General features: G+C 41.5%; 1 protein-coding gene across 1 annotated transcript in view; it reads left to right on the forward strand.

Annotated features, from left to right (window-relative positions):
• The first annotated feature begins 4,483 nt into the window (after positions 1 to 4,483).
• Positions 4,484 to 18,262, forward strand: part of KCTD1 (potassium channel tetramerization domain containing 1) — a 34,286-nt gene continuing 20,507 nt past the window's right edge. The window contains exons 1-2 of the mRNA XM_010083527.1: positions 4,484 to 4,739; positions 5,260 to 5,438. Of these exons, the coding sequence (XP_010081829.1) occupies positions 5,275 to 5,438 (164 nt within the window). The 5' untranslated portion in view covers positions 4,484 to 4,739; positions 5,260 to 5,274. The remainder of the gene's footprint in view (positions 4,740 to 5,259; positions 5,439 to 18,262) is intronic.

Consider the following 18,262-nt stretch of genomic DNA (forward strand, 5'->3'; position numbering starts at 1 on the left):
TCCTGGACACGTAGCTCTGTATCTCTGCATCTCTGCCTGCTTGCTACACCTTCCAGAAGTGCTGTTTGTACTGTACTGATATTGTTTATGTTGAATAAATGCTTTCTCCAGCCTCTTTGTTGTGGTGACTGTTTTTGCTGAATAGAAAAAAAGTGGGGGGCACTTGTTTAAGCATTGTGGTGAGACATGATCATGATTTTTTTTTAATCTTTAATGAAATATTTGTTTTGAAAAAGTGCATCCTCAAAATGGAGACACTTGTGCAGGAGCCAAATTGGAGAGTAGTCCTAATGTTCCTGATTTGGATAAGGGACTTGAACTGAGCTTTCCTGCATCCCACAGGCACCCCTAACCATCAGCCTGCTTTTTATTCTGGAGTCAGGTGTACAGCTGTCCATGACACTTGAATGATTTCTGCTTTGTACTGAAGGAAAAGGGATTTGTCTCCCACTTGTGAAGTTTGTTCACTGTTTGGATTCATTCCCCATACAGTGGGATGTATGTGCTCGGAGGAAACTTTTCTGCTGGAGGTGGCTGATGTGGGTGTGCTAAGTGCTGTTGCCAGCTGTTCCTGGGCACCAAGCTTTTGTGAGGAGAAACATCTTTCTCATGGCTTTCTGCTGTGCAGAAAAGATAATGAATACAGGCAGATTTGATGCCTTAGAACAACCTACTGCATGATTACTGTTTCTAATGTCTAGACTAGGTAAGATAGGCTTGTTCTCACCTCCCCACCAAAAATTCAACAGAGTTTGAAATACTTAACATTGAGTTTCTCTGCAGTGATAATTCATTGGGCTGATACAAAGGCTAGAGCCACAGTATACAGAATAGCATATATATACTCCTGCATGAGCTGGGCTGGCTCACAGGGAAGATGATGGCTGTAATAACCCCAGCCAGAAATGTCTTGACCTGCAACCTAAGATGATGCCCACAGCCCAGTGAGTCAAGTGGATGTTTTGTACTTGAATGTCAGTCCTCCTGTGGGTGAGCTTGTGTCATCTTGCAGTGGCATGGGTTTTGTCAAAGTGTCTGGCCTAACGAGGGAACTGGAATGTCTTTACTGAAGACCACAGAGTGTAAATAACACTTCTGAAACCACTGCTAATTATAGCAGTCTAAAGTGAGTGAATATTTTGAGGGTAGGAGGAAGCCTCCTGTCTCTGATTTTTGTACACTTTAGCACCATATTGTAATGACACATGTTCTTCAGGTATCTCCTATTTCTTCCACTTGCTACCAGGAGATTGACATGGTTCCTATGTTGTTCTTTGGTAGACCAGTTGCATGGGTGTGCATCTCAGCCCTACAGCTACTGTGTTTTTTCAACCCAGATATAAAGGCTTATTTAACAGTGTTCTTGAATGGAGTTGGGGAGAAGGTGGTATAGAAGAAAAAGGCAGGGAGGAGATGAGATCTGAAAGCTCTCCTCCATGATCCTCACTCCGCTTTGGTAGAAAGGCTTCTACATTGTAGGGATTTTTGTAAATCCCAGGGAGCAGGAGTTCAGGCAGGGCTGCTTTAGCTTCTATTGTGCCTTCGAGAGGGTTTGCCTGGAGCAAAAAATGAGAAGCGGGTTCAGATATTTAAAAAAAAGCCTGGGCCTATGAACTGCTGGTTGTTAAAAGACTCCTTCAAATATCAGCAAGAAAGTGGAGGAGCCCCGCACTGCTCTAATAGAGCAGTGGTTTTGTGCGCTGAACCAGAGCTGGAAGGTTTTATATGACCTAAATGCCTTTAACCTGCCTAGCACACAGATTTTAGCACTTTTGAGTACATAGTTTAATAAATTCATTCTGATTGGAAGTCAGTACTCATGTTTTTGACAAGTTGTTGGGGAAAAAAAATCTTTGAGTACTACTAATAAGTGTTTTACAGGGCATTTGAAATATTTTGGTTCACAGGAACTGTTGTAAAACCTTTAATTTCCTGTTCTTATTTAATTTTTGTAGGGTAAATATAAAAATGTTTGGGAAGAAAAAGTACCAAGTGAAAAATGGACTGTTGACGGATGAGGAAGATGGTTGCACATCCAGCCAGTGTGGGCAGCAGCTGTGCTTTGTGTCCCCCCCCCCCCCATGAATAATGTTGATGCCATTCCCGAGGCAGGCAACAACCTCTGTGATTACCCATGTGGGAACAGCCATGGCTGAGCTGTAAACCCTTCTTGGGTGCAAGTCTTGCCTGCCTGACACCAAGCACACCAAGAAAGGCTTCTGAAGAGCTTTTTGATCCTTTTTGTCATAAGTTGTTCTCGAGCTCTTGATGGATCCCACTGGGTTTAGTTTCTGTGACTCCCTTCTCTCCTCCTCTAATCGTTTCTAAGGAATTATATTTGTAATCGCTTTACTAGAAGCTTAATTTACCAGCAGTGCCTTGTTCTAGCCACTTTTTACCGAAGCTTGTTCACTTCCATGTTTGCAGTAATCCAGCGCAAGCAGCGTATTTCTTCAGAGAGACTGTATCCTTTCCATAGCTGAACCAATCAGTGATTTAACTAATGCAGTGATTTCACTCTGATCTGTTAAACAGATGTCAGTGGTCTTAATGCTGTACCCATTGGATGGTGATCTCCTGTGCTGTGGCTGTCCTAGTGCGTTGTACCATGTAAAAGAAACTTTTTTTTTTTTAAGCACCCGGTTTTATGAATCCCATTTCTGCTTTAATATCTCTGGGGCAACTGCAGTAGAAATACCATTATCTAATTTCAAAGTGGTCTCCAAAACAGTAGTGAACTGGTTTTACCTAGGGAAACGTGCTTCATGAACTAAAGCTGGAGCAAAGGGTAGCGTTATTGTATTTAAACATTGAGCAGGTGGGTGTTGTTTCTTGAGGCACAATAAATGCAGGTGACTTGAAAGGGGGAGTGTGGAAAAGGAGGGTGAAAGAAGATAGCCAAAGGTTTTATTATAAAGCATTATTATTTCTTGGGAGTTTTAGTAGGTAAAATGTGTAAATGGCAGCTTGGTTAGGTCTCATTTTTGGAAACTGGTGCCCTTTTCTTATGTTTTCTCTTTTTTTTTTTTTCCTTTTTTTTTTTTTTGTTTGCCTTATAAAATGCCCACAGTCCGTCGACCTATCTCCCATCCTGGCAGTGATGTTTCTACTACACATTTTTCTACCGTTTCATGCAGCTGGCGCTATCACAGCTATGCTGAATGAGGTCCCAGCCTAACTACAATATTAACCCTGCAAATCTGTTCATTTTCTCCTGAGCAGCCCCAGGCACGGTATACAGGAGAATGTGTCCAATTGAAAAACTATTACAGACTCGGTGGTGCTGCAGTGTGCTAAATTGCAACAGGGCTGTTTTTCTGCCAGAGAGGATCCTGCTAAGGGAGGTGGTGGTGTCTGTCTCATAGAACTTACAGAATTTGTTTTTCGTTTTAGTCTCAGCATTCACATTTATTGATGACTTTTATTTATTTTTTTAACTGTTTGTCTGCATTTAAGCAATGAAATATGTTCCCTTCCTCACACCCGCTGCTTTCCTCCTGCTTATCGTCCAATGTGTGCTTTCTTTCCACTGGTTTGTTTCACTTTTCCAGTTGTTGTTTTTATTTTTTTTCTTCATTATTTTACTAAATATCATAATGCAGATCAGTAACATCTTGGGTGGTGCTTGTACCACATGGCATTTATAGCAGACATTAGTTTTGCATAGCGTGTGTACCTTATTTTGTCTGGACTTGTCTTCATTGCGCTGCGGGCAGCCCCTCAAGCAGTTGTAGTGATTAAGCGTGGTATTTCTGCAGATTTATATTAACTTCTGCTTATGAAGAAACAGAAGAAAATCCAACCCTCCCCCCCAACATCTAAAGTAGATGTTTTTCTTCATCCCCTTAGTTTTTATCGGCGTTTGACCTGAGCTCGCTTTTGTGTATGAAAGAAAATTAGTTAAGTACCTTGTGGTTTATAGATGCCTTTTGTTACATATTACTTGGATTTATTGTGCAACACTGGCCTGTAAATCATTTCAGTTAGACGTTTACCTGGCTCGTGTTGCCTTCACGGTTTAAATCTTTTAACAGCCGTGAAAACTGGAGAAACGGTGTTTTCGGCAGTGGTGGACTTTGCTAGTCTGAATACCCCGTAACTCTCTCTCTCAGGGCCGTGTTCTGCTTCTGCGAGGTTTGCTGCCCAGCTCTGCAGAGGTGTTTATAAGGAATCCATTACCTTTTGCAGCTGAAAGACATGTGGAAAGAACAAAGAGTTTTGTGATGAAGTGTATCTGACTTCTCACTGCTTTGCTTACCTTTTAAATGTAAAACTTAGTAATTTGCAAGGGCTTTTAGTTCTCAAGGCATCCCTGTAAGATTCCACTGCTGTGGAGTTTTCCCTTGGTCGAAAGTGGGGTTGTCTCAAAACCACTCTCGAATGCATTTCTATTTTAATCGGCAATTTTGAATGCAGCCTGCCTTACTGGCTCCAGCAGATCGCCCTGCCCTGCCCCACCCGCCGCGCGCGCAGGCTGCGGCTGCTGCTGGCTGGCGTTGCATCTCTTCCTTTGTGACTAAAAGTTGGTTTCATCAGCACAGCACCGGCTCCCGCCCCCCCCGCCTGCCTCAGGAAGCCGCTCCGACCTGCAGCCTATGTGGGGCACGCGGGGGCATCTGTCGCCATACGTGTAACTTTTAAATGGAAAATGTCTTTCTCAAAGGCTGGCGATGCCCAGTGGTCTGCAGTCCCTGAGCAGTTGACTAGTCCAGGTGTTTCTGCTTCTGTTTCCGTGCTATGTGAATTGGGAATTCGAGAGAAGAGTGTGCAGGATGGAGGAGTTGAGGGTTTGTATTTCTGTTCTGACTGTAAAGCAGAGACGGAGGGCTTGGGAAGGAACAGAAAGTTTGCCTGGGGTCGTCTTAATTAAGGAAAATAGAATTGTTCTTGGTCTTTCTGTCTGCAGGTCTTTCTGTCAGAGCCTTTATCAGCTCTTAAATACGAGAATGAGGAGAATTAGCTTTTTTTTTTTTTTTGGTATGGGTTGTCTGTCATGAGCAGTACTCAGAAAGAACTTGTTTTATTGAACACGATTTCTGTTTTGTGAGTTTTATCACTGCATTTTACCCCACTTGTTTTAAACGTAGACAGTTAAGACTCTTAGAGCTGGATAGATTTTAAAAACTGCGAAATATTTGTCTGTGCTTTAATAAGATAAAAATCATAAGCTGAGACTATGAGACAGTGCTATTGACTCCAGACTGGGGGTTTCTGTGAGGTTTTTAAGGAGATCATTAACCCGGGTCTATCTCTTCACAGGACAGTCGGCCCAATATGTCAAGACCTCTGATCACTAGATCCCCTGCATCTCCATTGAACAATCAAGGCATCCCCACTCCAGCACAGCTCACAAAATCCAACGCACCAGTTCACATTGATGTGGGTGGGCACATGTATACCAGCAGCTTGGCCACGCTTACAAAATACCCTGATTCCAGGTAACTTTAAAAAGCTTGTTCTGCATGTCTTTGGCACCTCTTTTTGGCAACTCTTTTTCTTCCATTTCATGCTTGGACATCCTGGGGCTGTCTTAGAATGATAAATTTAGTTTCTTTTGTTTCAAAATTAAATTAGTTTTCTTTGTTTGTAGGAGGTTAGAGACTGACTTTTCTTTCCCTGCTCCACTATGTTTCAGACAAACAGCACTGCTGCAAATCCCTATGTGTATGTACTTAAATGAAGCTGATGATAAAGACTGCTTACTGTCTACCATCTGGAGTTCTGGTTTTATTCCAGGGCATCCGTTCTGTGGTTTAACACATTCAAAAACTGTAGAGATAGTGCACTGAAGTCCAAAGGTGGAGGTGTTGGTGTATTTGTTTTGTTTCTTTTGGAGCAGTGACTACTCTCCCGTACTATCAATGTGTAATCTCTGATGTGTCACTTGAGGTAAAGGCACGGTTGTGTGTAACAAAATATTGGACAGCATTAACTGAATACTTTTTATAGAATCTTAGGACTTTTCTAATGATTAGACTCTTAACTCTCACATACCTTGTAAATGAAACATTTGTGATGCTGGTAGCTTACTGGTATTAAGCAGTTAGAAAACTTTTGTATGTGTGAGCAAGTGGTGTATGCAGAGTAGGTGAAGTAAAAGTGCAGCTTTAAGAAAACAGTGCGTTGAACACTGTGTGTGGATATTACATGGTGGTGATGACAGATAAACACTGTAGTGATGCTGTAATCCTAAGAGTTGGTTATCAGTTTGCAGGTGTTGATTGTGTCCACAGTATTGGTCTATAACTTGCCCTTCACCTCCTGTTCCAGAAGGACGCTGGTGTTACCTTCATGGTCTTTCCGCTTGGGGGGAGTTTTTGAGTTTCTTGATCCTGCAGCTCTGACTTGCCTTTCCAAAGTGTACAAAGCACACTTCATGCAATGTGATTTTGTTCTAAGGTTTCACTGGTACTGCTGGTGGGACTGGAGCAGTGCTGCTAACACTGGGAGCTGACAGTGATAGAGGAGGAGAACAGTAAATAAAGGTCTATGAAAGAGAAACAGCTGGGCACATACATGGCCTTTCTTATGGCAACCTCCTCAAGGAAAGCCAGGCAGAGGGACGTAATAGAAGCCATGCCAAAGTGCAGGCTTGCCAGGAGAGATTGAAGCAATGTCTGGAAAAACTTGAACTATTTTCAAAAACCAAATCTGTCATTTTGGGGAACTTTTCTTAGGACCTGCTTGTGTTCAGCTACTAGGAGTTGTGATTACTTAGCTTTTTCTCGGGAGCTGGAGTAGTGCGATGGTGTCTGAAACGATTGTGTGTGCAGTATGAGAGGCTGCCGCTACTAATACATGCAGCTTCTGTTTCCATATCAAATTCACTGGGGCAGCATGTTACTTTAAGTGAAGAAACACCAACATTTCTTTCATAAGTGTGTATGGTGGCAGTGGAATTTAAGCTTAATGTATTCTGCCTTCAATTGAGCCATTGCAGCACTTGAAAGTGGAAGCTATGCCTGTAGTATCAAAGCTGGTTTAATAAATTAAACATTTTAAAGCTCTTCAAACATAAGTTAAAGAAAACCCAAACTCTGAGTTATAGTCATTCTGTTTCAAGTCGTTCTGACATGTGTTTTGTGTTTCAGTTCTGACAGCAAGTGTCTTTTGAACCCCTTGATGAGTTAATACTTCCAGTGTACCTGTTAGAACCTGGAATTCCCAGCCACTTCCAGAACTTAAGATTTTATTTTTTTTAAACATTAACAGCCTCAAAATAGCAATTACTAAACTCATTTGGGTGTCAAGACAATGCCATGAAGCAATAAGCTGGCAATCACGATATAGTCGTTTGGGTTTTGTCTGAGATTTTACCTTAATGTTTTTTTCCAATAGTGGGGCTGTGTGGGGGGGTGGGTGTGTGTGTATGTATACACACACGCACATATATATATATATATGTATGGTGAGTGCTGGGTACAAATAATCCAGTAATATTTGGACCTTAATAGAAATTGTTCCTTGGAGCCTGACTCAGTCTGTATCTATAATCTAACTTTGTTAGTGTTATCCAAGGTTTTGGTCAACATTGCTTGTGTGTTTTCTTTTTCTAACTGTCACATGTGTGAATGAGATCAAAACTAAGGCAGGATCTCATAGATATCTTTGGGCCAGTTGAAGCCTCTTGAGGCTTACTGTCATATGAAGTATTGTCTATGAAAAATAAGTTCTTGATTATCTTGCCTGAAAGAGTACTGCTTCAGGGATGAGTCAAGGGATAGGTTGCAGGCTCCAGCATCTAACAGGTTGAGACACGAAAGTCATTAGGCTTCTGACTCTTATTACGTATAGTCTAAGGGCCAGAAGCCTAAAATGAACCTTTCATCTGTGGGCCAGGTAACAGAGTCATCTTTCTCTGCAAGATTCAAAGGGTGATACCCAAACCAGCAGCTCTGGAGTCACTGTGGCTTGCTGGTGTGAAGCAGACCTATCCTGATAGAGCAGTCTCTGCTTTGGAGCAAGTGCACTCTTCCTTTTTCTTTTGGGTTCAGTAGCATCTCATCTTGTGCCTATTTTTTCCTTCTTGGACAGTAGAGTAGGAATTGAAAAGAGTACTGTAAAAAGGGTTCCTTAAATGATATTAGGTAAAGAGTTGTAGCTCACAGGGCTCATTTTCATAATTCTTTTGTTAGATCCCCCAAACTGTTTTGTGACTTGATGTGTAAAATGCCTACTGACAGGTATCCATCAATTCCTCCAAAGAAACCCAAGTGAGACTATAAAAGCATCTTGCTATTGATGCTGGGTCCCTCCCCTTTGCTATGGAAAGACCATTGAGGGCTTCTCTCAAATGCTTTTGTGATTGAAGAACACAAGGAATTGGAGCCTATCTGTGTTTTTGCCAAAGGCTGACACAGTGAAACAATCCAACACACAAACAGTTTATTTAATAGATGGTTTGAATTGAGTAATCCTATAATTTTAAGTTCTGAAGCTGAAATAATGCTACCCCCCCACTCATTTAAAAATCCAGTAAAATTGAATTTGAGGGAGCCCAGTTATATTCTAGACCAGAGAGAACCTACTGTTTTCACAAGGGAGATCCCGTATGATTATTTTAGGTCAGGTGTCCTTTTGTGCAGCACTGTCCACCAAGACAGTAGACCTTGATGCATTCACCCATATAGAGATTGTTCCTCCTGTTCTTGAGTTGTTCACTGGTGGTTATTTGTAGGTCCAAGTGAATGGACCAAACAATTTTTTTCTATTCTGTGAGGAGTCTTGTGGTTTTAGAATTTGTTCTGTTTTGAACTAGATCATGCCCTCCTCATCTCAACAACCTTTGGTTTACTTGAAGTTACCAAATCTGCAGGGTGATACTTGGCAACATGAAGTTATCTGTTGAAGAATTGAGTGCACTGATTTTTTTTATTATTTTGGTTTTTTGCAAATGAAGATTTTTTAAAAAATACATCTGCTTTTCACTGCCCAGAAAAACCCTGAATATTTTTATTCCAGGAAGATGGATAAAAGATGAGGGTCTGCTAAAGGAGCATTTCTCCCCTGAGAGCTGAGGCACATGCGTGTTGTCCCATTGTTCCATATGGTCGCTGGAGAGTCTAAGGAAAACTGGTTGAGGTTTTAGGATTTATGATTGTGAGTAGAGGAGGCACAGGCCTGGTAGTTCTGATATTTGAACCTGAGCAGGCTACTCTCCTTCTTTCATTGCATTATCATCTTGCGGTAGGATCGAACCCTTTGCTGGAGCTGGCATTCCTAAGTCTCTCAGCTTTAATGCTGTCTGTCTGGTATGTACCAAAAGTTATTGCGCACCAGGCTAAGGCAGCCTCAGCTCACTATCAGAACTAAATGGGGAGATGTTTAACCTTGATCAAATGAGCATCAGCTGTCTGGTATCTTTGATATCAGCCATGTCAGCAGTGTTGTCTGTCTCATAGGTTCAAAGCATGTGGACTTTTAATTAGTTCTGTCCAAGTCATCTAGTACAAATATTTGCATAACACCATGGCATTGGATTGCCACGTCCTGTATTCCCACCACAGAAGGGGAAGATTTCACTAAAAACCTTGTATATGTTTCTTTGTAGAACCTTTTGAGGTATCTGTTTGTATTACTACATCTCCCATCTTGAGTTACTCTCTGTATATGAAGATGGATTCTTCTTACATGGTATTTCACAATGCTTCCAAATTTCTGCCCAGGGCTGTTTCAGGTTTTCATATGAACCAATCCATTCGTGTCCCAGTTCTCTTACCCAATCTTCACTCTCAGCCCTCAGGGAAATTAAATTTCACACACTTGGATCCAGTTAGGACACTAGAACTTTTTTTTGGTTGCTAAGGGTTTCTTTTGCATCAAGAACACATAATTACTTAGGAGAATGCCTAGACCGTCCTTGGCTGCCTTTGACAGTTTGCAAGCAAGCCTTACCCTTTATAGGTTACATAGGTGGACCTCCAAGGACATGCTATGAATTAGATAGGTTAGCACTGTACCTGTTTCAGAGCTTTGGCAGTTTCTGTTGTCTGTAGACTGTCCCTGGTTCCATAATAAGACACTAACGTGGTCCTTAGTTCAAACTTTTGCAGGTTGCAACACCCTGCTGGAGGCTTGTGGTTCGTTAGGAGGCCTGTTGCGGTGAGGGTGTTCTTTGCTTTGCGGAGGACTTCCCCTGTAACATCTCCACAAGATCAGCCCTGTCACATGTTTCCTACTCACCTTGGATAGTGCCTCTCAAGCTGCTGCCATGTGATGCTAATTGCGTGAAGAAAGAAATTCAAAGTTAGAAAACTAATTCTAACTAATGAGAATTTGGGGGGGGGAGGTTTTAAAGGAAATATTAACAGAATGGGTGTTGTTATATCTTCATTTCTACTCTCCTTATTTGGATTCATCTTCCTGAAAGGCACATCTCTATTTGTGGAGGTATTTGGTGATCTTCCTCTAGTAGCAACATCAAAGCCTGATGAGTTGGTGGTTCTTAAATCACTGTGACACTACAGTACCTAAAGACTACAGTAGGCTTGCACTTTTTGAGAACAGACATTGTGTTGCAAGTTGCAAAGAGCAAGCTCCCTTGAGAGTTTTCAATACTGTGATACACTAGCTCAGCTTTGTTAGTGTGAATGGTCCAGGTTGCAGATTTTTAAATATTCTGTAGTATTTTTGTCAGGGGAAATAGGCAGAAGAAGTTGGCAGAAGCTCAGTTTAATCTTCATTACCTATCCTGGCTTGCTCATCTAGTTATTCACCTTTTATGTTTCACCATTTGATTGCTGCGTGGTCTTGTGGCAAGGGGAAGGGAGGGCATGGGATAGGGAAATACATTGAGTCTCTAACTGACCCATTCTGTAACCCAAAATAACTGATGTAACTTTGAGCTTTGGTTGCTTCCTACCAAGGTTAACAAAAAAACAACTTGTAAAATGTTTTGGGATGATGACTGAAAGTGGAAAAGATTACTATCTCTAAGTGTAAATATTTATAGATGCCAGTAACTGAGATAGAAACAGTTGATGATGTTGGTATAATCAGTAACATGTAAAAAGTGGACTGTTGATTCACAAGGACCAGACTCTCAGTACAGTTAGGTAGTACAGTTGTCTTGGCTGGTGTAGCCTCATACATGAACTTGGGAGAAAAACAGAAACAGAACTTTGAATGATAGTGTACCTTATGGCTATTTCAAGAAATTCAGAGAATTTACACAACTGATACTGTAAAGAGAAATCTTTTGTAACCCACACCTGTCAGTAAAGACCTCAGAAGGCTATTTCCTGGTCCTGGCTGAACCAAGATTAATTGCATCTCTAGATGTGTATATTGAACTCAGGGTATATATTGACCTCATTTTGCCTCAATTAATGATCACCACAGGTCAGTCATCACTGTCTCCGTAGAAGTGAATATTTTCATAGTCCTGTAATATGTCTAACTTGCAAGGTCAGCAAGTTGTTGCTGTTGCTTGTGGCTGGTGACTAGGTGAATGAAATAGCATGATCAGATTAGCAGGTTCTCACATCATGTGGTGAGTCATTACTGAAAGGGGCTGTGGAGTTGATGTCTTCCTGTTCTTAGTGCCAGTAAAAGTGGGTTTGTGTATTATTTATCTGCAGGATAAAAAGCAGTGTTTTCTACTTGTTCAATGCTTTTGCACTCAAATGCGTAAAGTGACAGAAAAATCAAGGTAGTGGATTGTTAGAGTACTCTTTGCAGATACGCAGACCCTCAGAAAGTAAATGTAGAGACTTTATGTTGCAGGGTTTCATGCCATAGTTAACTATGGCTGCATGGCTATAACAGTGTGGATGGAAGTATTCAGGGGAATAAATTTCTGCATTAAAGCTGAAGTCTTCAGCTCCTTATTTCTGAGGCTAGTAGACCTCTGAAGTATCAAACATTTTTCTCGAGGGGAAAGAAAAAAATCCATGCCCATATTGTGAGTATGGCTCATAGGTCCCTTCCCCAGTAGGCTCATGTGAGGTGGTGTGGATTGGATCAACCTGAAAGTCAGGGAGAGGGGAGGTTGTCAATAACTAGTTGAAGGGTGTCTGCTCTGAGAAATCCTTTCATTGCAAAGGCTGCTTGATATCAGCTCCATTGACGGAAATTTGTCAGTGAGAAAGTTTGTTGTTGCAGTGTTTGCACTTTTCTGCCCAGTAGTGTGGCTTCACAAACCAGCTGAAGGCACCCAAGCAGTATTTCTCATTCTAACTGATCAAGAAAATTCGCAGGAAGGACAAAAAGAATGCTGAGTCTATGGGTCTTGCTGGTCTGATAAGGAAAAGCCCATTAGAAACTGAGCTGGCACTGAAGTATTCTGCTTATTATTTCTGATAGGGTCCAGGCTTGAACTATAGTCTTGAGGTTCAGTGGTTTGTTTTGCCTTTTGCTGTACTCAGTCCTTGCACTCGGGAACTTCTGTATGTTAGCCGTAGGTTGTCATCCTGCTCCCACACAAACTGTATGTCATTGGTCTTTCATAAAGTGCAATGTAGTTGCTAAGCAAATTGGCATCTGGTACATATGCAATTGCAGAAGTAAACATTTGGCTTCCAGTTTTACCATCAACACCTGGCCACCTCTTGGGTGTGTTTGGAGCTTTAGGATATAGATTCCAATTTCTGGGTTACTTCTTTCCGGTAATGATCAACCTTCTGGCTGGGTTTCACTTATACAAGTCTGTTTGCCATTTAGGGATGTATTTGCAAAGGTTGCACAGAAAATTATGAAAGCTGCTAGGGACCCAATGGTTATCTGAACTTGTTTTAATGCAAATAACACATAAATGCTATGTTGGCCAGTGGAAGGTCAACAGTTCCTGTTATGTGAATGTGTCCTCTAACTTAACTGTTTTACAGTTTATTCAAATGTCATAACCAGACCACTGTCATTTGGCAAGCTTTATTTCTTCTTTGTCTTTTGTTCTTAATCTTTCCTTAATTTTTTCTTAATCTTTTCCTTTCCTTAATCTTAATCTTAATCTTTTAATTTCTTTCTTTAATCTTCAACTCTCAGGATGTCGCTGTCTCTTTGACTCTTGCCCTTCAGTATCTTTCTTCTTGTCCCCATTCTGCTCCAAGCATTGGTCCTATTTCTATTGCCTGCATTCCCTCATTGCTTTGTCTTCATTTGTTTCTCATGTACACTTTCCTGTCTCTGTTGGAAGGAGTTGAAGCTCACAAAGGTCACAAGTGATCTTTACCCAACCAGATCAAGGCACATTGCTTGCTTGTCCCTTTCTCCCCATGCATCCTTGGTTTTCTGACTCCTGTTAATGGTGAGCATGCTTTGAGTAGTTCAGCAGCCAGCATATTTTATAGATATTGTAGATCATGATGCTTTCACTCTTAGTGACATCAGTTGGAAGGATGCTCCGAGACTCATTGATACTGATCTCTTTCATTGAGTCTTTGAATCAGTAATAAAAATAAACTATTTCCAACTGTGATGTGTACATTAGCTTGGATCTATAGGACTGTTCCAGCACAGTTGTTTCTCTACCTCATTTGAACAATTTTTAAGGCACTTCCTGCCTGCCTCAGAGAACCAAGGGGCTCCTGTAATGGTTTGAAAGCATTTAAGCTGGGTTTGTAAGTACTTCTTGTGGCATGCTTAGTGAGGGCATGCCTTTAGGAAAGCAGTGGTCTCACTGTCACCTTCCCATCCTGTCCTTCTGCTGTGCAATGCTGTGCACATAAACACTTGGGGTAGCTCAGATGCTCAAATCAATATAGCCCAGCGCTCCACCCGGACTAGTTTATCCTGCTTCCAGCTAAGTCAGCTGTGCTGCGTCTGGTACCCAAGCTCATTACTGAAGACCTATCTTTCATATTTCTACACACCGCTGCATTTTGCCGAACAGGCACTTGGTGAAGGAGAGCAACACTGGCAATTGAGTTTCCATGAATTAACTTTCTGTTTGTGAAGGATTAAAAAGGTGAAAGGGGAAAACCAATACAAAGATTACAGGGGTTTTGTTCATAAGATGAGGTGGCGAGCCCAGCAGTATTAAATGCAATGGGGTATACTTCAGTAGTTCATCAATTTATAAAGATTAATTCTACCTCTTGGACCCCAGTGGGGTTTTCATGTTAAAATGTGACATGCCTGTCAGTCAAATGGTAGATATAATTGTTGTTTAAGTGACCTTTTAAAATACTATTCCTTTTAATTAAAAATTTTATTTGTGTTCTTGCACAGGCTGTATTTGAATGGTAAAAACTCTTTCCATATGAGGCGCGTTGCAGGTAGAGAGCTGTCATGAGCTGTGTGACACCTGTGTGAAACAGGAGGAGTGACTGAAGTCCCAGTGCAGCAACACGTGGCTTGCCTTCGGCTCCCGCTGACACGGAGGGAGATGGAGGGATAAGCAGCATCTCCCAGGACCACACCCAAACCTTTTGCATTCCTTGCCTAAGAAGTTGCTTATAGTTACTTATTGCGGCGTAGAAAGTTATAATACACAGCCTTTGCCATAAGTGTGTCACTTCAGAGCAAATGATGGATTACGTCCTTACACACCCCAAAAGCCGTCTTTGTGCTGTAATTAAAAAATAAATGTTGCAATGTTGAATTGGAAATGTTTTCTGCCATGCAATTAATTTGTTTTGTTAGGTTGCCTGGATGTAGCTGCAGCAATGTCAGTGTATTAAACCCTTGTCACAGGGTAATGGTTTCCTGCCGCTACACCAGTGGCAGCACTGCTTTATTTAGCAGCTCTATTGCTGTTTATCTCCATCAGCAGTGGTGATCATTTTGCTTCTGTGAAACTTTTTTTTTTCCTTATTTTGTTCCCTGTATGCGTACTATAAATTATAGTTCTGTGCAAATGCTAACCACGTATCCTAAACAGTAGGAAGCCCTGCCAGAGAGCGGCTCTGCTGGGAGCTGGTTTTGGGTTCGCCTGAACTTGTCGGCGATCCGAGGGGAAGACGTTCCAAACCGGGAGGGTCTGCCGGTCCCCTTCTACCCATCTGAAAATTGATCCCGCTTAAACGGTTTAGAGGGCCCTCAGGGTCTTACAGCTTACATAAAAAATGAAGGCCCTTCCTGTCTCAGAGCAGCGCAAGCAGTCAATACAAAAGAGAAAAATGATCTTTTAAGTGTGTCCCATTGAATCCATTATCTTGAGGGCCTGTGCGTGATGCTTCATCAAAACATCATCGTCTCGGTGATACATGGGGGAGAAAGTGAGGTGGCATTCTGGGGATTTCAAAGAAAATGCTGCAGTACTCTCCAGTGCCACAGGACAGGCTAAATACGATACAAGCCAGAAAATGAAAGCTGCAGAAAAACTGATACATTCCTTCTTATAATAAATTGGTTTCATATTTTACATGGTTGAAACAAGCAAATTGTTCAGGAAAAGTTTTGAATGTTTCTTTTGTAGGTATGAAAGCCCTATTGGGCATCTCTTACAATAATTTCTTTGCTTTCGATCAGAATACAAACTTCTGGATTTTTTGCATTACCATGATAAAGAAAATAGAGGAAAGAAAAATCCATGTTTTTACCATCAGTGCATTCTAGCCTTGTTTTGGAGGTAGTGAAAGGGTTGAACTGTACTATCATGAGCTAAACTGATGCTGAATTTCTTGTTCTTGTGAGCCAGTGTCAGAACTGTTAGTTTTTAAACACTGAAGATTTTTAAATCTTTTACATGCCTATATTAATGATTTGTATGCTTTTCTTAGACGAGCATGAAAGGAAGAGCTTTGAGTTCTGTTGTTCTGCTTTTGCAGTATTTACTTCATGGCATAGTGGTGGTTTTTTACCAGATTATGTGGTTAGGAGCTGATATTTTGCTGTCAGTGTTTCCTGATGTTGTTCTTTGGTAGATTATATGCAAAAAACCCGGAAGAAATCAGATTTGTTTTCAGTAATCATTAGTATTAGTAAGTCAGAAGTGCTATTGAAAAAAATGTCTCTCTTTTGGAGGGCAAAGGCAAGAACAAAGAGGCCATATTTCTGAATGCAGCTGAGCTGTCAAATGCACCTCCTTTGGGGTGTCCTCCATTTCCTTTGGTGAAAGGTTTGCTTAAATAAACTGAGCAGTAGGCAGTGGGTGTGTGCCTTTGCACAACAACATACACCCAGGTGCTTTGTTGGCCAGGGTGATCCTAAAGGCAGAGCGCTGTCAACATTCCTAATTGGTTATTACCCAATAATGCACACCCTCCAGTGTCTTGGGAGTACAAAACACTTTTTACCTAGCCGTCCTACGTGAATAATGAAGCACTTCAAATATTCACCCAATTATATTCAGCCTCTCTCTTGACTAAGGGTTGCCAAATGCAATTGGACATACTTCTGACATAGAATTTCAGGCTATATCTATGTTGGAAGGGTTTAGTCATAATTCTTGACTTCTGGGGAGAGATTAGATAACCCCATGATGGTAATTTCTCCAGCCTCAAAAACTATTGTTTATTCACTTTTGCTAATAAATTCTGGTTTACTAGCAGTATAATTTCAGAATTTTAGAAAAATGTATTTAAAAAAAAAATTATACTTGGAGCTTGTCACACCAAACTGCTCATGTCCTGTTTGAAACAATAAGATTATTTGCTTTTCCAAGTGCTGGGGATACAGCTGCATATGACTGAAGTCACCATAAAGTATACAGAAAGCAGACAGCATGTATACTTTTCAAATATGTAGACTGTATTTATTTTCCTCTTCTGGTTTTTCAAAACACTTTGCTGCCCATCATGATTGGCTCCTGATATGCCAGTGTCTGACTTTTAAATGGATTTTTCTCATGTCTTGCTAACATTCTCAAAAACAATATCCTTATCCTTTGCAGAATATTAAGGTTTAATTTTACTTTACTAGCTTCTCCTGTGAGTAAATTCCCCTGAATGTTAATCTTCCCTCTGGCCTTCCAAAATCTGACGAAGGTGTTGTGCCATACCCCTGCTCATGCCAGTTTCCAGCCCTGCTGCAGTAATGCCGTAGGGAGTCACGCTGGCTCCAGCACGCTGCCACGGAGGAAAGCCACACGACAGTGTTCATCTTTTCAGCGTGAAGGAGATGCACAGGTAGGGAAGTGGTGATAAATGCTGTTCTAGGAACATGTCAGCTGGGGGAATGGTGCCAGGGAAGCTGCCTCCCTGTTTGTATTTCCCTCATAGAAGACCTAACTTGTAGAAAAGGAATAGGAGGAAAAACTGCTGCTTTTCTGTTGCTAAAGAGTGTTTGGAGGCTCTGCCTTTTATCAGGCATTCTCGTTTCCCCAGCTTCTAATATTGTTGTCTCATAAAGCTGGGCCTTGGGCCATGCCTTTCATACCAGCCTTTTCTTGCTTTGTAGCTAACCCCGATAAACTCATCAGCAGAGCTACAGTTGTGCTTTCCCACTTCCCCTTTGGATTAATGGTGTAGCTTCCCAAAGCTGAATGGATGCTGCTCTCTGGACCGCAGAGGTCTGGTTCCAGGTGAGCGTTTAATTCCTCACTTGGGAAGTAGAAATAAAAACCCTAGTGAGGTATGTTTCATGCCTCTCTCTCCGGTAGGCTCAACAAAAGGAAGGGTGAGAAGGATGCTATTGAGAGTTGCGGCTTGTCTGGTATCATTACAAGGCACAAAGCATTGGTTTGAAAATAGAAACGGCTGGTATGGCTGTGACTTTCAATTTTGTTTAGCCTCCATGTGGGTCTTTATTTCCTATTAAAATGCTAAGTAGCTAAATCAGAGGTGTGAGTCCTTCTTCCTTCTCTTTATTAATGAAGTCCTAAAAACATGACAAACATGAAGGGCACTAGGAGTGATGAAGAATATATAATGGGCTTCTGTACCATGCAAAAAGCATAAATCCAGTAGTGCTGCTGGGGTGTGCCAGGCTGTTCCCAATTGGGACAGGTTGGCCAGGGCTCTTCCAGGAGCATTTCTTCCAAGAACCCTTTCTGTTAGACCGCAGGAATGACTCTGTCCCTTGACCTTGTGTGCCTGAATATTTTTCTTTGCATCATGCTTCCACTGGGAAAGGTGAGCGTTGATGAAAACTTTATCAGCTGGAAATTGAAGAAGCTGCAGACAGAACAAAATAATGCAGTGAGGTCACAAAAAAAACAGGGTCAGCGAAATCTAGGCCCCATAAAGGTCAAGTTTGCTGTAGCATGTTACTGACTAAATGTACGTATGAAACAAGGGCACATCCATCATAGCACAGAGTTTATTTTCCTCATCACTGTCCTGATATTATTCTGCCGCAGTAACAAAACCCTTGCAGCAGCGTGGCGGGGCTGGGAGGGTGGGTAGCACAGGGAAGAGCTGTTCCCCCAAGTAAGAAGTGATTC

This window comes from Pterocles gutturalis, unplaced genomic scaffold (genome assembly GCF_000699245.1).
Source record: "Pterocles gutturalis isolate BGI_N339 unplaced genomic scaffold, ASM69924v1 scaffold30571, whole genome shotgun sequence".
NCBI lineage: Eukaryota > Metazoa > Chordata > Aves > Pterocliformes > Pteroclidae > Pterocles > Pterocles gutturalis.